The 21,505-nt window shown below is 46.5% G+C and overlaps 1 protein-coding gene across 1 annotated transcript in view; it reads left to right on the top strand.

Moving 5' to 3' along the window:
* RFWD3 (ring finger and WD repeat domain 3) overlaps positions 1 to 21,505 on the top strand; it is a 188,734-nt gene that overhangs the window by 29,771 nt on the left and 137,458 nt on the right. The window contains 3 exon segments of the mRNA XM_030203630.1: positions 4,371 to 4,698; positions 13,412 to 13,650; positions 16,102 to 16,196. Of these exon segments, the coding sequence (XP_030059490.1) occupies positions 4,371 to 4,698; positions 13,412 to 13,650; positions 16,102 to 16,196 (662 nt within the window).

Raw genomic sequence — 21,505 nt, 5'->3', positions numbered from 1 at the left:
CCCAGCCGAAATCGAAGATACTTCCTGTGAGCTGGAAGTATCGATATGTGAGTGTAAGCGTCCTTCAAGTCCAGCGAGTATAGCCAATCGTTTTCTTGAATCATGGGAAGAAGGGTGCCCAGGGAAAGCATCCTGAACTTTTCTCGGACCAGGTATTTGTTCAGGGCCCTTAGGTCTAGGATGGGACGCATCCCCCCTGCTTTCTTTTCCACAAGGAAGTACCTGGAATAGAATCCCAGCCCTTCTTGCCCTGGTGGAACGGGCTCGACCGCATTGGCGCTGAGAAGGGCGGAGAGTTCCTCTGCAAGTACCTGCTTGTGGTAGGAGCTGAAAGACTGAGCTCCTGGTGGGCAATTTGGAGGTTCGGAAATCAGATTGAGAGTGTACCCGGACCGGACTATTTGGAGAACCCACCGATCGGAGGTTAAGAGAGGCCACCTTTGGTGAAAAAATTTTAACCTCCCCCCGACCGGCAAATCGTTCGGCACAGGTACTTTGATTCCGGCTATGCTCTGCTGGAGCCAGTCAAAAACCCGTCCCTGGTTTTTGCTGGGGAGCTGTAGGGGCCTGCTTCGGTGCCCGCTGCTGACGAGAGCGAGCGGGCTGGGGTCGAGCCTGAACCGGCTGACGGGAATAAGAAGTGTACTTGCGGCTTCTAGAAATGTAAGGAGCACTTCTTTTTCCCTTAAAAAACTTCCTAGAAGTGGAAGTGGATGCAGAAGGCGCCCGGCGGGAGAGAGAATCCATAGCGTTGTCACGCTGGTAGAGATGATCAATCATCTCTTCTACCTTCTCTCCGAAAATGTGATCCCCCCGGCATGGGATATCTGCTATCTTCTGCTGAGTTCGTTCCTCCAGGTTAGAGGCACGCAGCCATGAGAGTCTGCGCATCGCTATACCTTGAGCAGAGAAGCGAGATACTACATCGCAAGTGTCAAAAACGCCCCTGGACAGGAACTTGCGACACGCCTTCTGCTGCCTGATCACTTGGTGAAAGGGTTCGGCTTTCTCCTGTGGGAGTGCATCTACCAAACTCTCAAGTTGCCTCACAGAGTTCCGCAAATGAATACTCGTGTAGAGCTGGTAAGATTGAATTTTGGCGGCGAGCAGACCAGCCTGATACGCCTTCCTCCCAAAAGAGTCCAAAGTTCTGTACTCCCGCCCCGGGGGCGCCGAGGAGAAGTTCCTAGAACTCTTGGCTCTTCTGAGAGCGGAATCCACCACCGCTGAATCATGAGACAATTGAGCCCGCATGAGACTGGGTTCCCCGTGGATCCGGTATTGGGACTCAACTTTTTTTGGGGACGGTTGGACAAGAAAAAGGCTTCTCCCAGTTCCTCAACATAAGTTCCTTGAGAGTCTCATGGAAAGGAACTGTGGCAGAAGATGTAGGTGGAGATGGATAGTCCGAAAACCTCAAGCATTTTAGCTCTGGGCTCATCCACAATTTCCACAGGGAAGGGGATGGCCTCAGACATCTCCCGAACAAAAGAGGAGAAAGACAAGCTCTTGGGAGGAGAAAGCTGTCTTTGGGGCGAGGGAGTAGAATCAGATGGGATGCCTTGAGAGTCCTCACCAGAGAACTCCCCATGCATTTCATCATCATCCTCTGATGAGGTATTGTCAGATGGGGCTAAAAGCTCAGACAGAGCCGCCCGAATCTGAGCCCGTCTCGACGAAGAGGCTTGACGGCCTCTATGATGGTGTCGAGAAGTTGACGGTCCCTGAGACTCTGGCGAAGCTTCCTGCCCCGATGTCTCGGGAGAGCCAACCCGGGAAGTCAAAGACACCGGCGCCGGAGGCAGCACCGGTGAGACAGACCTCACCACAGGCTGAAGGCCTGATGCATAAACATCCGGCACCGGCAATGTCGATACCTCCGACGCCATCGACACCGGTACCGCCGGCACCGACAACCTCGGTGCCGATTGCCACTGCTGCATCATTTCCATAAAAAAAGGAAATAGGGCCTGCATACGCTCATCAAGAGCTGCTGCCGGAAGATGCTGAGGGGTCGGTTGAGGCATTGGAGGCAAAGTCTGCTGAGGTTGGGGAGTGGGGACTCGGCTGCCAGTGACCCCACGCGTCGGTACCTCAGTAATAGAGGGGGAGCGATCCTCTCGGCACCGACGCTTCTCGGGTATCGAATGTATCGATGACCCGGAGCTCCCGGTGCTGTGACGCGAAGGAGAATGACGACGGTGCCTCTTGGCCTTCGCCCGTCGTCGAGACTCCTCGGCACCGGAGAAGAGGACGTGGAATCCACACGTCTCTTCGGGGCCGGGTCCGATGCAGGACGGTCCCGGGGGGTCTGCAAAGCAGGAGGCGCCGAGGTGGGCGGAGACCCACTCGATGCATCACTGCTCCCAGCGTGCATCGGTCGAATGGCAGCCTGTCCCCGGTCTCCCGGTGCCGACGCCTCCTTCGACTTCGACGACGCCGGCTTCGAAGGCATTGTCCTCGACGGCACCGACTTCACTAGCGCCGATTTGGACGATGCCGAGGCACCGGGCCCAAAAATCTTCTCCCTTTGGGCATCTCGGGAGAGCAGTGTCCGCTTCTTCATAGCGAGACACAGTTTGCAGCCCTCCGAGCGGTGGTCTGGCCCAAGGCACTGTAAACACCACGAGTGTGGGTCAGTGCTGGAGATGGCCCGATGACAGCGGGCACAAGGCTTAAAGCCGCTGGGCGTCTTCGATGACATATCGGGAAAAACAGCCCCTGCCAAATCAAAAGACGCGATTGTGTCGTTAAAAGAAAAGGACACAAGAAAAAAAGGGGAAAAAAGCCCCGGACGAGCGATTTAAATAAAATCGCAGGCTAAAATAAAGAAAACTTAAATAACGAAAAAAAAATATTAATAATACTAAAAAAAGGATACTTTTTGAAGTTTTTCTTCACCTCCGGGCACAGCAACACGAAGACGTTAACAATCACCGTGTCACCTCTTGACGCGGAGAAGAAAAAACTGAGGAATGTGTCCTCGCGGCGGGCAGGAAAACGGACGCGCGCATACACACTGCATCCGCCCGCGCGACGAGGGACATTTTTTCATTTTAATGTAGACTTTGCTAGAAAGTCCTCCGGGCCGACGTGACGTCACCCATATGTGAGAATATTGGCTTGCTTGTCTTTGGAGAAACTACCGTTACAGGTAAGAAACTAAGATTTGTGGACTGGACCCCTTTCCTCCCCCCACCCCCGTATACAGTAATGGTATTACATCTCCCTCCTTATTGGCGAATGTCTGTTTTCCCTCCCACTGGTCTATGCCGGAAACCGGAAGTTTTGTTGAAAGGGTGGGCGGGTCTCAGCAGAGAGAAAGCTTCGGCGGGATTGCGGTAGGGTAGTACTACCGGTATACAGGTACGTTTGAAGGGCCGGGAAGAATGAGAGAGAGGTGCCTAGTCCGCGGGTTGGGGAGGGGATGGAGAGAGTGAGATGCTAGAGTCGGCGGGGGGGGGGGGGGGGGGGGGATATGTAGCATAGTAGCTGTCGCAGTGGTGGTCGGGAGAAACGAGTGCGCGGGCTGGCGTTAGCGGCGAGTAGAGTGCGCTCCATGTAGTGAGATTTAGGCAAGTATTGTTGATGGAACTTGGCAGTGAATTGTGATTGGTAGTCGACAAAAAATCGTCCTTTTGTGTTGATCGGTTCTTTGTACTGCTGGCCGTTGGCCCCTATTGTAAAACTTGCTAAAAAAAAAAAAAGGGGGCTGGTGTAATTTGAGCATTTATGTATCACTAAAAGTTATTGAAACTTTTGGATAGAATCTCCCTTGCACGGTGAAAAAGAATCTATAGAAAATAAGTTTGAAAGATCAGTGGCTGCTGCAGTTCTTTAAAGATCACAGAGGTCCCAATAAAAACAATATTATGGTGGAAAGATTCAGACACAAACTTTTTAATGTGTATAAAAGTCAAGTAAATTTAATTTTACTCCCCATCCTAAATATGTTTTTAAAATGCTTTGGGGTTTTTTTAATCGAAAAGTATGTTTCCTAAGGAAGGCTGTACTTTTAACTCGGCAGAGCAGGTTTTCAGCTAAGCCATTTTTCCTGGGTAGATCACTTTTGACAATTGTTCTTTGAACTGAACGTTGAAGTGTCAAATTGGCATATGTGTGTGTATGTAACACATTTCTAAAATTCACAACAGGTTTTGTTCACAAATACTTTGTTAAATTTCACAAAATTATCCATATAAGTTGATTAACCTGTTTTCAAAACGACCATGCAAACACATTGATATCTTGTTGGGAGGTAGATCATAGGCATTCCTGGTCTAGTGCCATAGAATGGCAGCCGGGAGAGATTTGAACATAAACGTTTCTCTTAAGATGTAGAATTAGCGTAACTGTTCTTTATTTTCTAGAAATGGCTCAGGAGGAAATGGATGTGGAGCTAGCACCAAGAAACGACAGTATCATAGCTCAGTCAAACCCAAGTCTGCATGAAGAAAATGGTGATGGCAATGAAAGAGTGGCTCTACCTGTTCAAGGGTTAGAGGATGTGATTGTAATTCTTGGTGAAGAAGAAACTAGGTCAACTGTGGATTCTTCAACTGTCCTGACAGATGAAATACCAGGAGCAATGGAAGGCAATGAGCAACGCATCCAAGTGGTGCAACCGCAGCGTGCACTGAGGGCAAATCCCCGTCGGCAGCGAAGAGCTAGGGGGACACGGAGATCTGCTAGTACCAGGTAGTGGCCCTTGGTGTGTGTAGGCTAGGGAGCTCACAAGCCTGCTAGCCAGTGAGGCAGAATATGAACAAGCCTGCACCTTCAAGGGCCAGTCTTAAATCATTTTAGTATGCATTTGTTTATAGGTGATATACATTTGTTTGTAATTCATAGTGTATTAACCACTAAGTATTACATGAAATCTTCAACCTCTTAATTCAGTTGCTTTTTCTGATTTTGAAAAGCTGGCTTAGAAGTGGTTTTGTGCAAACATGAAATAACTGTTCTGCAATTTCAGCAAGACAAATCATTTTCAGTTTTTTTTGTTTATATTTATTCTGTCTTATGACTTAACTTTTCCATAAGGACCTCCCTTCCCAATCTCTTTCTTCCATTGCTCCAGTTTGGGGGCTCTATTTGTTTCTACTGATAGACAATCTCACCACAGGCTACTGAAACCCATGCCATCACTGGTTTTTGATGTTTGTTTACTCTAATAGGAATAGTTTACTAATGTGAAAAGTTGCCTGCATTACCACCTGAATCTGGATCCAAAACCAAATATGTACATATGATCCTACTCCCTCGCATTTCTGCCACCAAACCCCTGGTGTAAGCAGAGTGGTGTCATATGCCATTGAAGTTAATACCTTTTAGACTTTTATCTGTGCTGATACTGAAGCTTTATTTGCCCCTTGAATTATTTTTCCTCCTTTCTTTTCTGTTGATCTCTTCCAAGTCTACCTTCTTTCACGTACATTATTTATCAAACCCCTTCTAAGTTATTTCCCCATGGAAGGAAATAGTGGAGGAGTGGCCTAGTGGTTAGGGTGGTGGACTTTGGTCCTGAGGAACTGAGTTCGATTCCCACTTCAGGCACAGGCAGCTCCTTGTGACTCTGGGCAAGTCACTTAACCCTCCATTGCCCCATGTAAGCCGCATTGAGCCTGCCATGAGTGGAAAAGCGCGGGGTACAAATGTAACAAAAATAAATATAATAGAAAGAAAGGAGTAAGAGACGATTGGCAACACATGATTTATGAAGCCTGTTTTTTTGTATTTCTTCACTCTCTTTGAAGACGTTTTCTTTTGTTTTGAATCTAGCTGTTGTATATCATGACCTTGTTTTAAACTTTTTTTTTTTTTTTTTTTAAACTGGAGAAAGGTTTGTTGCTTGTGTCTTTATGGACTGTCTTCTGCTAGCTCTGCCCCAGTGATAGTCCATAATAGTGACTGTTAGGAGAAAGCCAGCAAGCAGAATCCGCATGAGTGGGTGCTTCTATGGCCATAGAAAAAAATAATAGTGACCATTTTTGAGAAACGTCTTAAACTCTTTTTTTTTTTAAGTAAATTTGGGTCATTTTATTGTATTTGTCAAAATGGGGTTATTCTCGGACAGGGGTGGGCAGCAACCACGGTCCTCAAGGGCCACAACCCAGTCAGTTTTTCAAGATTTCCACAAAAAATATGCATCTGATTGATTTGCATGTACTGCTTTCATTGTATGCAAATAGATCTCATGTATATTAATTGTGGCAATTTTGAAAAACTGACTGGGTTACGTCCCTCGAGGATGGTGGTTGCCCACCTGTGCTCTAGGGCAAACCCACTATACAGGAAACGAAAGGTTTCCCTACATTTCATAGGAAACTGTTTTCAATTAGTACTTTATCTTTGAAAATTTTTGTTTTCGATAGCACATCTGATAAGATTAGTAGTCAGAAAACTTGCCTCAGCCAAATTGTGAGGTTTAAAGAGGGAGGTGCTCTTATTTTATTGAGGGTCAATGTAAAGCTGTCAAATACTGTAAATCTCTTTGATAACTAAAAACCATGAGAATTTCAGTCCATCAGTATACCCCAGATGGGATGGAAACATTTTTAGGAACTTGCCAGTTAAATTTAGGAATTTATGAGCAAAGAAAAGAGGGGTTCCCCCCCCCCCCCCCAAAAAAAAATGTTTTTTATTTTGTCGCTGATTTTATTTGTGGTCTTTTTTTTTTTTTTTTTTTTTTTTTGGGGGGGGGGGGGGGGGAGGGGTTGGCCTTGCATATCATCCTTTCACCCTCTATTTCCAGTATAGTCAGAACCAGGTGCTACAATTCTGTCATTATGAACCTTCATTCAGCAGTATGTGGGATTTTTTTTTTCTGTGTTAGTAGCTTCACTGTCCAACAGTTCCTATTCTGGTTCCTATAGTAGTGGTCCTGAGGCACGGGGCCTTATTTCAAGGCTCCTTCCAGATGATGATGGGAACATTGTTTTTATAGTTAGCTGTTTTAGAATGTCAGTTTATTAAAGCACAAACCAAAAAAGAAACAGTACTTGTAAGTCTCAAAGCAAAACTGTTTCACATTGCTTTGCTCCACAGGTGCATGTGGTTTCTTCTGTGCACCCACCCTCTAACAATTAACAAATGCTCACTGAGCCATCCTGACCCCACTTCCCCAGTTCCCAACAGCAACAAAGCAACTGAAAAATAACATAAAGCCATCCAGATGGTCAACTGGTATGGTGTTGCCACTACCAAATTGCCCTCCAAATTCTTTCAAAGGACCCCATTTGGTGATGGCAAAGAACTATGAGCCTGTACATGTCATACCACTGATCCTTCCATTCTAACACCCTCTGCCAATCTGGCTGGACTGATTGCTTTTGTGTGGAAGCTAAAACTGTATGTGCTGCAGTCATTCCCAACTGGCAGAATTTGTCTTCCCCATTCTCCAGTTCCCCCCACCGCCCTATTCAATAACACAACGTTAAGGATCGCATCCACTCTCTTGTCCAGTAATTGTGACACTAACCAGAAGACTTTAATCCAAAAACCTCAAACCCACTCACACTTCCACCACATGTGCATGTACGTGTCAACTCCTCCGCATTCCGTCCAGCACAATTCCTCTCCCTGTCCCCACATTTTATCCAATTGAACAGGTGTATAGTACCACCTCATAAATACTTTATATCCATTCTCAACTATGGGGGTCACAATGCCCAGGGACTTGACTCTCACCCAAATCTCTTCCCAGCCCACCATAGGGAGCTGTCTACTTAGGTCTGCTTCCCAAACTGTAACATATCACAGTTTTTCCCCTCTCCCACTATTGAGACACTTATAAATTTGTGAAAGTGCCCCTTTCTACAGGCAAGGGCTCAAGCTCTCTTCACTGTCTTGTGTATCACCCTTGATGGATACCTTCTTGCTCTTGGATTATAAAAGGTCTGTATCTACAGAGGAGTTTTGCTATAAAAGATAAAGTAGGTCAGAAGAACTTGGTAGTAGAACAGAGGAGAATTTTCTTGCAAATTTCTTCTGATCTGTTGGTATGCTTTATAACAAAACTGACTAACTTCCTCTGTAGATCAGACCTTCTATAATCCAAGAGCTGATCTCTGGATTTATACCAAACTCTCTTCACTGTCTTGTGTACCGCCCTTGATGGATACCCTCTTGCTCTTGGATTATAGAAGGTCTGTACCCTATTAAGTATTCTCACTGGCTATGAAAATTGATATATATATATGCACACACAGTGCTTTTTTTTTTTTTGTAGGAAAAAAAGGTACCGGTACTCATGGGTGGGGTCACCATCTATGGCTCTGCCCCTATGGTAGCCACACGCATATAATAAACAGGTATCCTTGAAAATACTATACCAATATAAGAGAAAAAAATAACGTGATTTTTTTTTCATTATAATTTCTGTAAGCTGTTACAGTTCCAGTATACCTAGTGCAAAATAAGACAGCAGATGTAAATTCTCAGATTGGATATATTCTAAACACTAAAATGAAAATAAAATTATTTTTCTACCTTTGTTGTCTGGTGACTGTTTTTCTGATCATGTTGGTCCCAGTCTCTGATTCTGCTACTCTCTATCTGTTCCCTTAACTCTATTTCCAGGGCTTCCTTTCCATTTATTTATTTACTTTCCTCCTTTCTTCATTTCTTGCCCTACATCCATAGGTAAAAACTGGGTCCTCCGCAGACTTGACTGGAGGAGGTATAGAGCTTTTGCCTATTTCTCCATCCATGTGCATTTTCTCCTCTTCCCTTCCTCTCATCTCTTTCAGCATGCATCTCCTTCCTATTCTTCCCTCCCCTCCATCCATATGCATTTCCTTCCTCTCTCTTCCCTCTAATCTATGCATGCCCAGCATTTCTCTTCTCGCCTCCCCTCCATCTGTGTACATCTCCTCCCTCTCTTTCCATCCCTCCAACATTTCTCCTCTCTTCCCTGCTTTCCACTCCATCCATGTCCAGCATTTCTCCTCTCTTCCCTCCCCTCCATGTTCATCTCCTTTCTGTTTTCCCTATCCTCCATCCATGTCCAGCGATTCTCCTCTCTTCCCTCCCCTCCCATAAATTTCCAGTGAGTTGCCCCAGCCTCCACCTGCTCCCGAGTTTGTTCCAACCCCAGCCCCACCTGCCCGCCCTCAGCTCCCTGACTTTCCGTTCCTGCCACCCTGCATTGAAATCTTTCATTTTACTTAAAGTCACAGCAGCAGTGAAGGCAGCAGGCAGGCTCACCTCGTCGCTTCCTTTCCCACATCCCGCCCTCGCGGAAAGGAAATTACATCAGAGGAAGACAGGACGCTGAGAGGGAAGGCTGGAGGTGAGCCTGCCTGCTGCTTTCACAGCCGCTTCACTGCTGTGACCTGAGGTAAAATAAAAGATTTCAACGCAGGGCGGCATGAATGGACAGTCGGGGAGCTGAGGCGGGCATGTGAGCTGGTCTGGGACCAAAGAAATGCATGCAGTTAACCGGAGCATGCACTTAACCGTTGTGACCCAAAGAAGCTTGATATCGGATAAACGTGTACAGTACTGTTATATGTACTGTACACAGTCTCCGTTAACTGACGTTAGGCTTACTTGAAGTAATCAGTTGTAGTCCTCTGTACACTCTTGAGTCTGTGAGTTCCATAGACTGCGTTTGCCAGACGGTAAAAACTGTCATAGCACTGACATCCAGTGGCCTCCAGATAGGCCCGCACGGTGTTGAGACTCTCCAGCGCTCTTGCAAAAGTGACATTAGAAGGTTGTTGAATTTCATCAGCATGTGCCTCGCTGCTCATTTCATCCTCTGTTTCATCATCAGCTGTTGTTGCCTGCGTGTAGGCGCATATCTCGACATCAGTGCTGTCATCAGCTGTTTGTAGATCGTAATCAACAGCTACATAGCGATGAAACTCCTCTTCAGTAACACCAGCTGGGATGTCAATAACCTGTTCATCTGACGCGTTTGCAACAGCTGCATCTGTTTTGTCCCTCTCCACATCCTTAACCATGGTTGCCTATGTAACATGATTCCAGGCTTCTTTCTGTATTTGTAGGGAATCCAACAGTGATAGATTACGAGCCAGTTCAACACACGTTTATCCTTGCCAGTCTGGTCTCCATAATGCTCATCAGACGATGTAGCACAAGAGCCCGATAATGTTGTTTGAAATTGGCTATTGTGCCCTGATCCATAGGTTGGATCAGAGAAGTAGTGTTTGGTGGCAGGACGTTAGACAGCCTGACATCATTCCTGTGTGCAGCACAATTATCACAAAGCAACAAAATCTGATGCCTTTGTGCCCGCATTCTAGTGTCTAACTTCTTTAGCCACTGCTTCCAAATGTCCCCAGTCATCCATGAATTTGCGTTAGCCTCATATGACACAGGAAGTCACTTAACTTTCTTGAAGCAACGGGGCTGTTTGATCTTTCCAATGACGAGGGGTTCCAACTTCTCACTCCCATCCATATTGCAGCAAAGGAGGATCGTCAGTCGGTCCTTCGACGTTTTACCTCCAGTAGTTTCGGCATGTTTGAATGCAAGTGTTCCATCAGGAATCGCTCGCCAGTAGAGACCGTTTTTGTCAGCATTGAAAATGTCACGAGGTGCAAACTCATTCAAGGTGGTAGGAAGAACTGAAACCACCCCAATTTTCAGCACCAAAGTCATCAGCGTCTTGTTTCTCACCATGCTGTTTCTTGAATTTTATGTTGTTCCTCTCCTTCCATCTTTCCAACCATCCAACAGTGGCTTTGAATTGTTAGTCCAAGACTTTCAGCTAGCTGGTTAGCTTTCTTCATAAGCAGTGGACCACTGACAGGAAACTGTCTGCTTCTGACTTGAGAAAACCACCAAAGAAGAGCATCTTATACCTCTTCAGCTTTTCCCGCCCATTTTCGTTTCCGTTGTGGATTTGTATTGTTTTGCTAGTCTTCCAGAAGTTGGTCTTTCTGCTTCAAGACATGTGAAATTTGACTGGGATTGACATCATATTCTTTAGCAATAGATGCTTTACTTTGTTTTCTAATTTTTTAAGAATTTCTATTCATTCAGCCAGTGTTAGTCTTACAGTTGCGCGACGACGACTCCATTGTACACTCTAACAACATTCTTTCGCTTATTCTGCCTGTGGCAGTTAACGAGATTTCAAATTTATCGCCCCTTTGTCACGCGCCAATCGGCTTCCATATTCCATGCACGTGCTTATGTGGAATCTTTCCTGTAGAGGAGCGGTCTTAAACCATGCATATAAGCGAATCTTGCACTTATCAGTAGTGCGCTAAACCGAAGTTTGTCCCATAGAAATTGATGGTGCCAAAAACGGGACCGAAGTACGGCATGCAGTTAAACAGAACATGCGCTTATCCGATGTGCACTTAAATGGAGTGCACTGTATATGTAATTGTGGAGTTTTTTATGACCTGTGTTGGGGCAGAGGTTTATTTTTTTGTTTTTGATTTCAATTATCCCAATATTAACTGGTTAAAAGCCACATCAGAGTGCTAGCGAGGTAAAATTCCTGGATTTAACAAATGAACTGAGAAGAGGAGGAGCTATTTTAGATCTAATCCTTAGTGGAATGCAGGACTTAGTACAAGTGGTAACTATGTTGAGTCCACTAGGAAACTGATTATAACATGATCAAATTTGATTTAAATGGAGTGCAGTCACTAAGGAAATCTACAGTAGCGACTTAATTTTTGAAAGGTTATCTATGATAAAATTAGGAAAATGGTTAAAAAAAAGCTGAAAGGGTCAGCTGCAAAGGTTATTACTTTAAATTGGGCATGTGCATTGTTTAAAAATACCATTTTGGAAGCCCAGACCAAATGTATTCCATGTATCAATACAGATGAAAAGAAGAGCCAACGAGACTTGAAAGAAGCAGTTAGAGCCAAAAGAAGGTCTTTCAGAATGTGTAAAAAAATATCTGAATGAAGAAAACAAGAAGCGACATAAGCACTGGCAAGTGAGATGTGAAGCATTGATAAAGAAGGCCAAAAGAGAATATGAAGAGAAACTTGCCTCAGAGGCAAGAACTCATAATAACGTTTTCAGGTCAGAAGCAGAAAACCTGTGAGGGAATCCGTAGGACTGTTAGATCATCAAGGAGTAAAAGGGACATTCAGGCAGGACAGGGCCATAGCCATAGCAGAGAGGCTGAATGAATTCTTTGCCTCGGTCTTTACTGAAGATGATGTAAGAGATCTACCTGTACCAGAGATGGTTTTCAATGGTGACGATGCGGAAGAACTGAAAGAAATCTTGGTAAACCTGGAAGATGTACTGATCCAAATTGACAAATTAAAGAGTAGTAAATCGCCTGGACCTTATGGTTTACACCCCAGAGTATTGAGAAAACTCAAATGTGAAATTGCAGATCTGCTGTTAGTGGTCTGTAGTTTTAATGTTTTTCATTGTGTGCTGATGCTGAATAAACCATGAAGTTTAGATCTATTTGAACTGCATGGTGAAGGAACTTCTGGCCTTGAAGTCTTCATTCTTGGTGGAATTTGGGAGGTACCCAAACCTTTTAAATGCCTGGAGGTGAGGGATGGCTCATTACTTGGAAGAAGGGTCTAGTGGGGGGAGGGGGGATTGGGTTGATGGGTGCAAATGAGAGAGACAGACAGGGATATGGGGTATATGAGAAAAGACTTTCGAGACCTAGGCCTTAATATGTGAAGCAAGGAGGCAATGGTATGCTATTGTACAGCTAGCAGACTCTCTACCCCAAACATGCTGCCAGCTATACAGTGGCATGCCATTGCCTCCTTGCTTCACAAATCATCAAGGTCTAGGTCTCCAAAGTCTCTTGTTCTCATATACCCCATATACCACTGAATTTAAGTTTCCTGCTTTTTCCTTATTGACACAATGGGAAAAGGAACCTTAGTATAAATCTTATAAAATAGCTGTTGCAGACCTCGGAGTGGATTCCCTTGATTTCTTCCCCTCTCAAATTTCATTGGAAACTATGTTGGTTGGAGGGAAACGAGAGCGGTCTCACTATCTGGCTCCTATGATTTTGGGCTAGCTCCTTGATCAGTACTTCCCAATCTTTTTATGGGTGTAACCCCACGATTATGGCCAAAACAATTTGTTTGACACCCCCCCTCCCTTCCCCCCCAGAGTTGCAGAATGATAAAGCATTTATAGAGAGCCCACCTAGGTTGTGACTCCAAATATGGATTTTGTGACCCCCATTTGGGATCCTGACCCACAGTTTGGTAACCTAGTTTCAAAGAGTTTGTCATGGCCTGTTTTATATTGAGGGTTGAAGCATTGAACACAAATTTGAAATGAAAATTCCTGTTTTCTCTATATTTCACCAGTTACTCATATTTTTGTTATTTATCAAGGGTGGGTAGGAGTGCATAACTGAAAGTAAATTTTTGATGTAATATTTCTCTGGATTCATTGCTGGATATGTCTGACTTTTGCTTTTCAGGCCCCAAGTACCTTTGGATACTTTTTTCCAGGTGGGTAGGAATCGGGCAGGAGCAGCACCAGCAGCAGCAATGCTAGAAGTTGAGCCTGTGCCACTGCCAGAGAGCAATGAGGGAAATAGCTCAGATGAGACACTTGAGCTGAGTGAATCGGATGAAGAACATAATGGTGGTAGTAGCAGCACGACAGAGGTGGAAGAGAATGAACAAGAGGTCCAAGCTTCTATACCCAATGTGGGAGGTATGTATCGCAAGGGAGCTTGGATATGTGGTGGATTATGTCACTGTTCTGTATTTAGTTTCTTTCTAAAAAGGTGACAGATGAGTACAGCTTTTTATGGAGACCAGAGAATATTTTAGAATCACCATGTGAAGTGAAGGAGTAAGCTTAATGGTTAGTGCAGTGGGTTGAGAACCCAGGGAACTGGGTTTGATTCCTACTGGAGCTCCTTGTGAGTCTGGACAAGTCACTTAATCCTCCATTGCCTCAGGTACAAAACTTAGATTATGAGCCCACTAGGGACAGAGAAAGTACATATAAAAAATGTATACTGCTTTGGTTGTACCACAGAAAGGTACCCTTACCGTTGTAAGAGATTTGGAACCAAGCTAGCTTTTATTTCACATTTAATGGGGCACTGCTGAAAATATCTCATCTCCCCGCAGATAAACAAGAGCGGGTAGTAGATCAATTGCCAGGGACTCCAAATCACAAGAACCCATGTGAGCTGTTATGTCGCCATTTTAGAGTCTTTGTGGGTAAATGCAGGGCTTTGATAATTAACGCTAAGGTGCCTGCTAAGATTCATTCACCCCAGTGCCACTGCTGCTCAGCTGTGTGTGCGTCCTCCCGATACCAGTACTTAACTGTGTTTCATCCATTCTGCTTTCCTGTTGATGCTGCTATCATGTAGCTTTATGGGTTTCTTCTGTACATTTTGTCGCTGTTTTGAACTATGTAGGCCTCCATAAATTTGTGAGACCTGCTAGCTTCATGTGTTCAAACTATGAGAGTGAAACCCAGTTGACAGATATAGGTATGAAAGCAGCTCTGTAAGTTGAGGAGGATCAGGGGTAGGAAGCAGGTGGAAGGGTAAGAAAGATGAGGTGGAGATCCGTTCCTTAATTTCTGCCTGTGACAGAACAGTGTGTTTTAAGCCTGTAAAACTGCCTTAATTATTTCCTGAAGTGTATTTCTCTAGTTTGGCCAGCAAGATGGTTCATGTTTATGTTCTGAAGCTGCTACAGAACCAGGCTGTTTTCTTTGTTTTAAGCCTTTTGGAAAGGCAATCTGCAGTATACTTTCAAACTTGTTCGTTCTGTGCACTGATTGGCATGGAGTTTGAAGCTTTCCAGAAGTTACTGGTTTTGTCTTCAGTCTTAGCCAGGAAGAAAAGAGAGTAGAATCTTTGCTGAGGTTCTGTAAACATTTATATGTCCTGATCTTCCCAGGTACTTTTTAGAAAGTAAACAAATGTTTAGATAGTTTTATAATTGATCTATATTTCAGTTAACCTGTTATTTGCTGATTGTACTTTTCTGTTCATTGTTCAATATTTTAAAGACAAACAATTTTCAGTTTATTGCCTCTGCCTGTCTGGACTGATAAAGAATCCTGGTGGTTTGTGTGTTGGGTCTGTGAGTGCTTTCTGGGAACTGTGGGACCACTGGGAGTGTGGCCCAAGTAATCTAGAAATCACTGGGGATAATTAGAGAGCGGGAGACTTTCCCAGTGGCAGTTGTGACCCAGTCGGTGGGTGGAGGGTGTTATAGTGTAGAGCACAAGTGACAGGTGTAGGTGGACCTGAGCTGTGCTGGAGATAGACCCTCTAAGTGGTCACGGGGTAACCCTAGGGGGGTGGCTAGGCGTTTTGTGACACTGCCCTTGGCAGCAGCTTGTCTAATAGTGGCCCCAAAACACATGCCTCTATGTCTCATTGGCAAGGTTTGACAAATGCCCTTAGGACTTATTTGCCAGGGCCAAAATACAATCAATATGTACACCATCAATTTGTGTGTAGGGGTGGTATTCATAATGAATGTATTTCTTCCATGACAATTGTACATCCTACTCTACCCCAAGAACCCCCCCCCCTTTTTTTTTTCCTCATTGCCCCTCCAAACCAGTTTAGACACGTGGGCCATGCCACATAGCCCAGGGGTGCTACTCCTGGTAATCCAGGTCCCTGCCTTTCAAGGCCTGTGTAAGCTAAAACTGGGGGGGGGGAGGGGAAAGAAATACAAAATTATAAACAGTCAGAAATCAGATTAATTTGCACTGAGTCACCCCGTCCAAGCAGGAGTGAGGACTTGAGGTGAGGGGTCAGTAGGGAGTGCTGAATCAAGCACTGGGAGTTGCTGTCAGGTGCAGGCAGTTCTACAGAGTATGATGGCTTTGGGAGAGCGTGGCCAGCACTGGTCTGAAGGGGCTTAAGGTAAGAAAATTAGCTTGTAAGTACTGATTTCTTCTTTATAGGAACAGGAGGTGCTGGGAAATTCTATTATTACACAGTTAAAATACCTACTGTATCTGAGTGTGCACTACTTCTATAGCTTTCAGGCTTGTAGGCAGTATATAAGAAATAGAGAAATTCTGAGCTCCATGAAACCAACATCTCCAGTCCTACTGCCCTATCTAAGTCATCTTCCTGTTTTGATTGTCCTTTCTTTTTTCCCATTTTTGTCCCTCCAGCTTATATTGAGATTCAGATGGATCTTTCTGGAGGTGCCACATCTTTAACAGAGTATGAACACCAGGATTTGGGGCCAGGGACCCAGATCAAGCAGGTAATGGAAAGTCATTTGGAACCCAAATTCTCTTTTCAGATTTGTATAATATGTCACTGTAATTAGGATTAGTATGAACACTGCATTTGCTTGGGAGCTTACTTCAGACCATAGGAAATAAATTCTGACCTTTCAGTGAAGCACACTAACAATGGCATTACTTTTTGTTATGCAATTGAAGCCATCCTAGGACAGTTTTTATTTGATAATGGGTATTGTGGAAGGATTTTAAAATAGTCTGCTATATTTAACTTGAAATATGTTTTAAGAAAAAACATCAATGGAGTGTGTTGGTTTAGGGTTGAGAATCTGTTTATGAAAATTTAACAGATTGAGATAATGCTTGACCTAAGTAAACGGTGAAGAGTCTCATCAAGTTTTAAAATGGGCCAGATCAAATGGAGATTTTCCACCTGGACTGGAGGCTAGGTTAATTAAAAGATGGGCAGACATGGGAATCAGCCTAATGGAACACATAGTAAATGAGGAAGGAGGTTTGTATACATTTCAAGACCTAGGGCGGAGACTTTCTCTAACTAACAAAGATCACTTTACATACAGACAATTACATCACTATTGGTACAGCTTAGATCAAGAGGCATTGGGCACAAAATTAGGACAAAAACTCAGAATTCTTAAAAGGGGATGCACATGGTCACGTTTCCATATCTAGTTTGCACCGGGCCCTGCTGTCGCTCTGTCCGCCCCGAAGCTATGGAGCACTCATAGAGGCTTGGAGCAAAGACTTGGGATATGAATTGAAGGGAGTAAATTTTGCAAAATTGATAAAAGATATCCCCAGGCAGGTTAGCGGGGCAGTGCTATAGGAGAGCCAGTATAGGATATTACATAGGGGATACATGGCACAAACACAGGCAGCAAGAGCGGGCTGTGCACCGGATGCTCAGTGTGTAAAGTGTAGACGAGGGAGAAATACACTTCTGCATGCATTTTGGAGTTGTATCAAAGTGAAAATATTCTGGAAAAAGGATCCATAATTACCTTGAGACTTTCATAGACCACAGACTAATTCCCTCGTGGAGAGGGGTGTTATTAAACAAAAGGGGGGCCTATGAGCTATCAGACAAGAACATGGATCTATTACTGGGTAAGGCATACGCAGTGTGGAAAAAATGTATACTGAGGCATTGGATGCAAGAGGAACCACCCACCATCTGGTTTTGGAGGAATAAATTTCATGAGTTGATGTTATGGGAGGCTAGAGCGGCACGCGGCACCCCAAAGAAAAGAAAAGCCTTTATTTCAATTTGGAACAGATATTTACACAGTATCTCACATAAAGCGAGAAGCGCAGTGCTCAATAATCTGTCCCTATTATATAAGAGGAGCACAGTGCCAAAAGAAGCAAGACCAATATTTTACACTCTGGTAGTAATAGCATGTGCAGAGGTAGAGGTAACTAACCATGATGTGTAGAGAACATTTTATGCGAGATGGGGGGGACGGGGTATAGGAGTGGGAAGGGTAATGTTCAATGCATAGGGACATGTGTATTATTAGATAGGAGAACAATCCTTTGAAGGAGCACATTAAGAGGACCCACCAGTAAATACTGTTCCATATCATCAAGCTGATCAATCCATAGACTGGTGGACCTGGTGGGTTGTGTCCATCTACCAGCAGGTGGAGATAGAGAGCAAACTTTTGCCTCCCTATATGTGGTCATGTGCTGCCGGAAACTCCTCAGTATGTTCTCTATCTCAGCAGGTGGTGGTCACACACAGCAGCAGCTCTGGCTAGGCCTCCAAGCCTAATTTTTAGGTTTTGTTGAGTGCCTGGGGTTGAGGGCTCTTTTGAGCAAGTGCAAACCTGGTGGTGCCAGGTCCCTCCTTTTCTCCCCCCTCCCGCTGGCTCCGTTTAAAAAAAAAAAAAAAAAAAAAATTTAAACGTCTTTAAAGGCGTTTAATTCGACGTTTCTTTAAACGTTCATTGCAGCTACTCACTGGGACACCAGTTCGTTACAGCTCGGAGCGGCAAGCAGGTAATTTTACCTTTTTATAGCGGGCAGGGGGTTCCCCGATTCTTCTCCTCGTGGCAATGGCGTCGGAGGGCGAGGGCGCAAAGGGTCGCTCCCCGGATCGCTGGAGCGCTTCTAGAGGGGATGCGGGAGTTTTACAACCTGATTCGCCCTTGATGGGTGATAGTTTAGTGACCGATGAATGTCCCGGTCGTTCCTCCGGCGTGGCGGTTTTTTCCCGCCATAAACGCCCATCCCCCGCTCCTCGCCTCCGCCATCTTGGCCGGCCACGCGGCTCGGACGGCTTCTTCGGGGCCGCCCTTGAGGTTGGAGACATTAATGCCATGAACGCCCTTAATTTGGGCGACGGCACAAAAGCGGCTAAAGTTAAGCGCCGTTCTTCCCGCGCGGCTCCTTCACGGAGTTTCGCGCCGGACGCCATTTTGGATGCGCAGCATGTCTCTCCCCCGCTATTGCGAGCGCCGGTTGAGAGTGCGTCTAGGGCTGTTGCCCAGGCTGCGGAAGTGCACAGTCTGGGGGGTTTCTCCCCCGAGTTTGTTTTGCTGCTGCATCAGGCTTTCCTCATGCAAAACGCTGCCCCTGCTCCCTCTTCTGATAAAGAGGTTGAGGTTCCCAGAGGTAAACGCCCTCGGGTTGATTTCCAGGCCTTGGAGGACTTTTGTCTCCTCCGATGTAGATGAGGGCAGCGTGTCTGAGGTCTCCCAACGATCCTTTGCGGATTCCTTGGAGGAGATAGATCCCCGCTCGGATGGAGCGGATGACCCCTCTGCAGCGCGGCTTTTTAGCCCAGAGGATTTGCCCAACCTGTTGTTACAGGCCATGGACACTTTGAAGATTTCCTCTCCGGAGGACGTCTCTCCCTCAGCCCCTGTTGGCTCTGCCATTATGCTGGGGACGAAGCGCCCGCCTAGAACCTTCCACGTGCATGATGCCATGCACACCTTAATTGCGGCTCAATGGGATGTCCCGGAAACGAGCCTTAAAGTGGCTAGGGCTATGTCCCGCCTCTATCCTTTGGCTGTGAGTGAACGTGAGGCCTATCTGTGGCCTACCGTGGATTCTTTAATCACTGCGGTGACTAAGAAAACGGCGTTGCCGGTGGAAGGTGGCACGGCCCTAAAGGACGCCCAAGACAGAAGATTGGAGGCGGCCTTAAGGTCGTCCTTTGAGGCAGCTGCTTTAAGTTTGCAGGCCTCAGTTTGCGGCTCCTATGTGGCCAGGGCGTGCCGGACTATGGTGCAGCGGGCTTCCCCCTCGGATCATTCCTTGAGGGCTGATTGGCCGGCCCTGGAATCGGGCTTAGCCTATTTGGCAGACTTGCTGTATGATGTCTGGAGAGCCTCAGCTAAAGGCATGGCTCAGACAGTCTCTGCGCGGTGGTGGCTTTGGCTGAAACATTGGTCTGCTGACCACGCCTCTAAATCCCGCCTGGCTAGATTGCCTTTTAAAGGCAAGCTGCTCTTTGGGGTCGAGCTGGACAAAATCGTGACCGATCTCGGCACGTCTAAGGGCAAGAAATTACCAGAGGTCAGGGCTCGGGTTAGTACTCGTCCCGATACCTCCAGAGGACGGTTGCAGGAAGCCCATCGGTACCGCCCGGGCAAGTCGGGTTCCTCTGCCCCCTCTTCCTTCAAGAGGAATTTCTCCCCCAAGCAGCATTCCTCCGGTCCTCCCCCAGGGTCTCGTACCCAATGACGGGGCCTTGGTCCACGCCCCAGTGCAGATTGGAGGACGGCTGTCCTCGTTTCTGGGCGAGTGGACCACTGTAACTTCAGACGCGTGGGTGCTGGAAGTCATCAGAGACTGCTACAAGCTAGAGTTCTGCCAACCCTTAAGAGACGGGTTTGTACTCTCTCCCTGCAAGTCTCCGGTCAAGCTGTGGTAGTGCAGCAGACCTTGGCCAACCTGATCCGCCTGGGTGCGGTCGTTCCGGTGCCAAAAAATCAGTTTGGCAAGGGACGTTACTCCATTTACTTTGTGGTTCCAAAGAAAGGAGGTTCTGTCCGGCCTATCCTCGACCTCAAAGGGGTCAATCGGGCCTGGAAAGTGAGGCACTTTCGCATGGAGACTCTTCGCTCTGTTATAGCGGCAGTGAAGGCAGGAGAGTTCTTGGCTTCCTTGGACATCAAGGAAGCGTACCTGCATATTCCCATCTGGCCTCCTCTCCAACGCTTTCTGCGTTTTACAGTCCTGAGACGACACTTCCAGTTCAGAGCCCTCCCTTTCGGGTTGGCTACTGCTCCGCGGACCTTTTCCAAAGTAATGGGGGTCATAGCGGCCTTCCTGCTAAAGGAAGGAGTACAAGTCCATCCTTATCTGGACGACTGGTTGATCCGAGCCCCCTCTTATGCAGAGTGCGGCAAAGCTATGGACCGGGTAGTTGCTCTTTTGAGCTCCCTGGGATGGATCATCAACTGGAAGAAGAGCCAGCTGCGCCCGACTCAGTCCCTGGTGTATCTGGGAGTTCGATTCGACACCCAGGTGGGCAGAGTGTTCCTGCCAGACAATCGGATTGTCAAGCTTCAGGCTCAGGTGGACTAGTTCCTAGTAGCCTCTCCTATTCGGGCTTGGGACTACGTGCAGCTGTTGGGCTCTATGACGGCCACGATGGAAGTAGTGCCCTGGGCCAGGGCTCATATGAGACCACTACAGCTATCTCTGCTGCTGCGCTGGACTCCGATGTCGGAGGATTATGCTGTGCGCCTTCCCGTGGACCCAGCAGTGCGCAAGGCGCTGAGCTGGTGGACGCAGACAGACAAGTTGTCTGCAGGATTGCCTCTGGTGACCCCGGAGTGGATTGTCGTCACGACAGACGCCTCTTTGATGGGCTGGGGAGCCCACTGCTTGGGAAGGACAGCGCAGGGGCTCTAGTCTCCTGCAGAGGCAAGTGGTCTATCAACCTCCTGGAACTCAGAGCCATTCGGTTGGTGTTATTGGAGTTCATCCCGGTACTGGTGTTGAAGCCTGTACGGGTCCTGTCGGACAATGCCACGGCTGTGGCCTATATCAACCGCCAGGGAGGTACCAAGAGCGCCCCTCTAGCCAGGAGGCTATGAGTCTTTGCCAGTGGGCGGAAGCGAACCTGGAGCAGCTTTCAGCGGCCCACATTGCCGGAGTCATGAATGTCAAGGCGGACTTTCTCAGTCGCCATACCTTGGAGCCCGGAGAGTGGCAACTATCTGCTCAGGCGTTCTTGGACATCACGAAGCGCTGGGGCCAGCCGAGCCTAGATCTGATGGCGTCATCGGCCAATGGCCAAGTGCCGCGCTTTTTCAGCAGAGGACGGGACCCTCGATCCCTGGGAGTAGAT

Source organism: Microcaecilia unicolor, chromosome 5, assembly GCF_901765095.1.
Source record: "Microcaecilia unicolor chromosome 5, aMicUni1.1, whole genome shotgun sequence".
Lineage (NCBI taxonomy): Eukaryota > Metazoa > Chordata > Amphibia > Gymnophiona > Siphonopidae > Microcaecilia > Microcaecilia unicolor.
The sequence above is the reverse complement of the archived record's forward strand: the minus strand, read 5'-3'. Positions and strand labels throughout refer to the sequence as shown.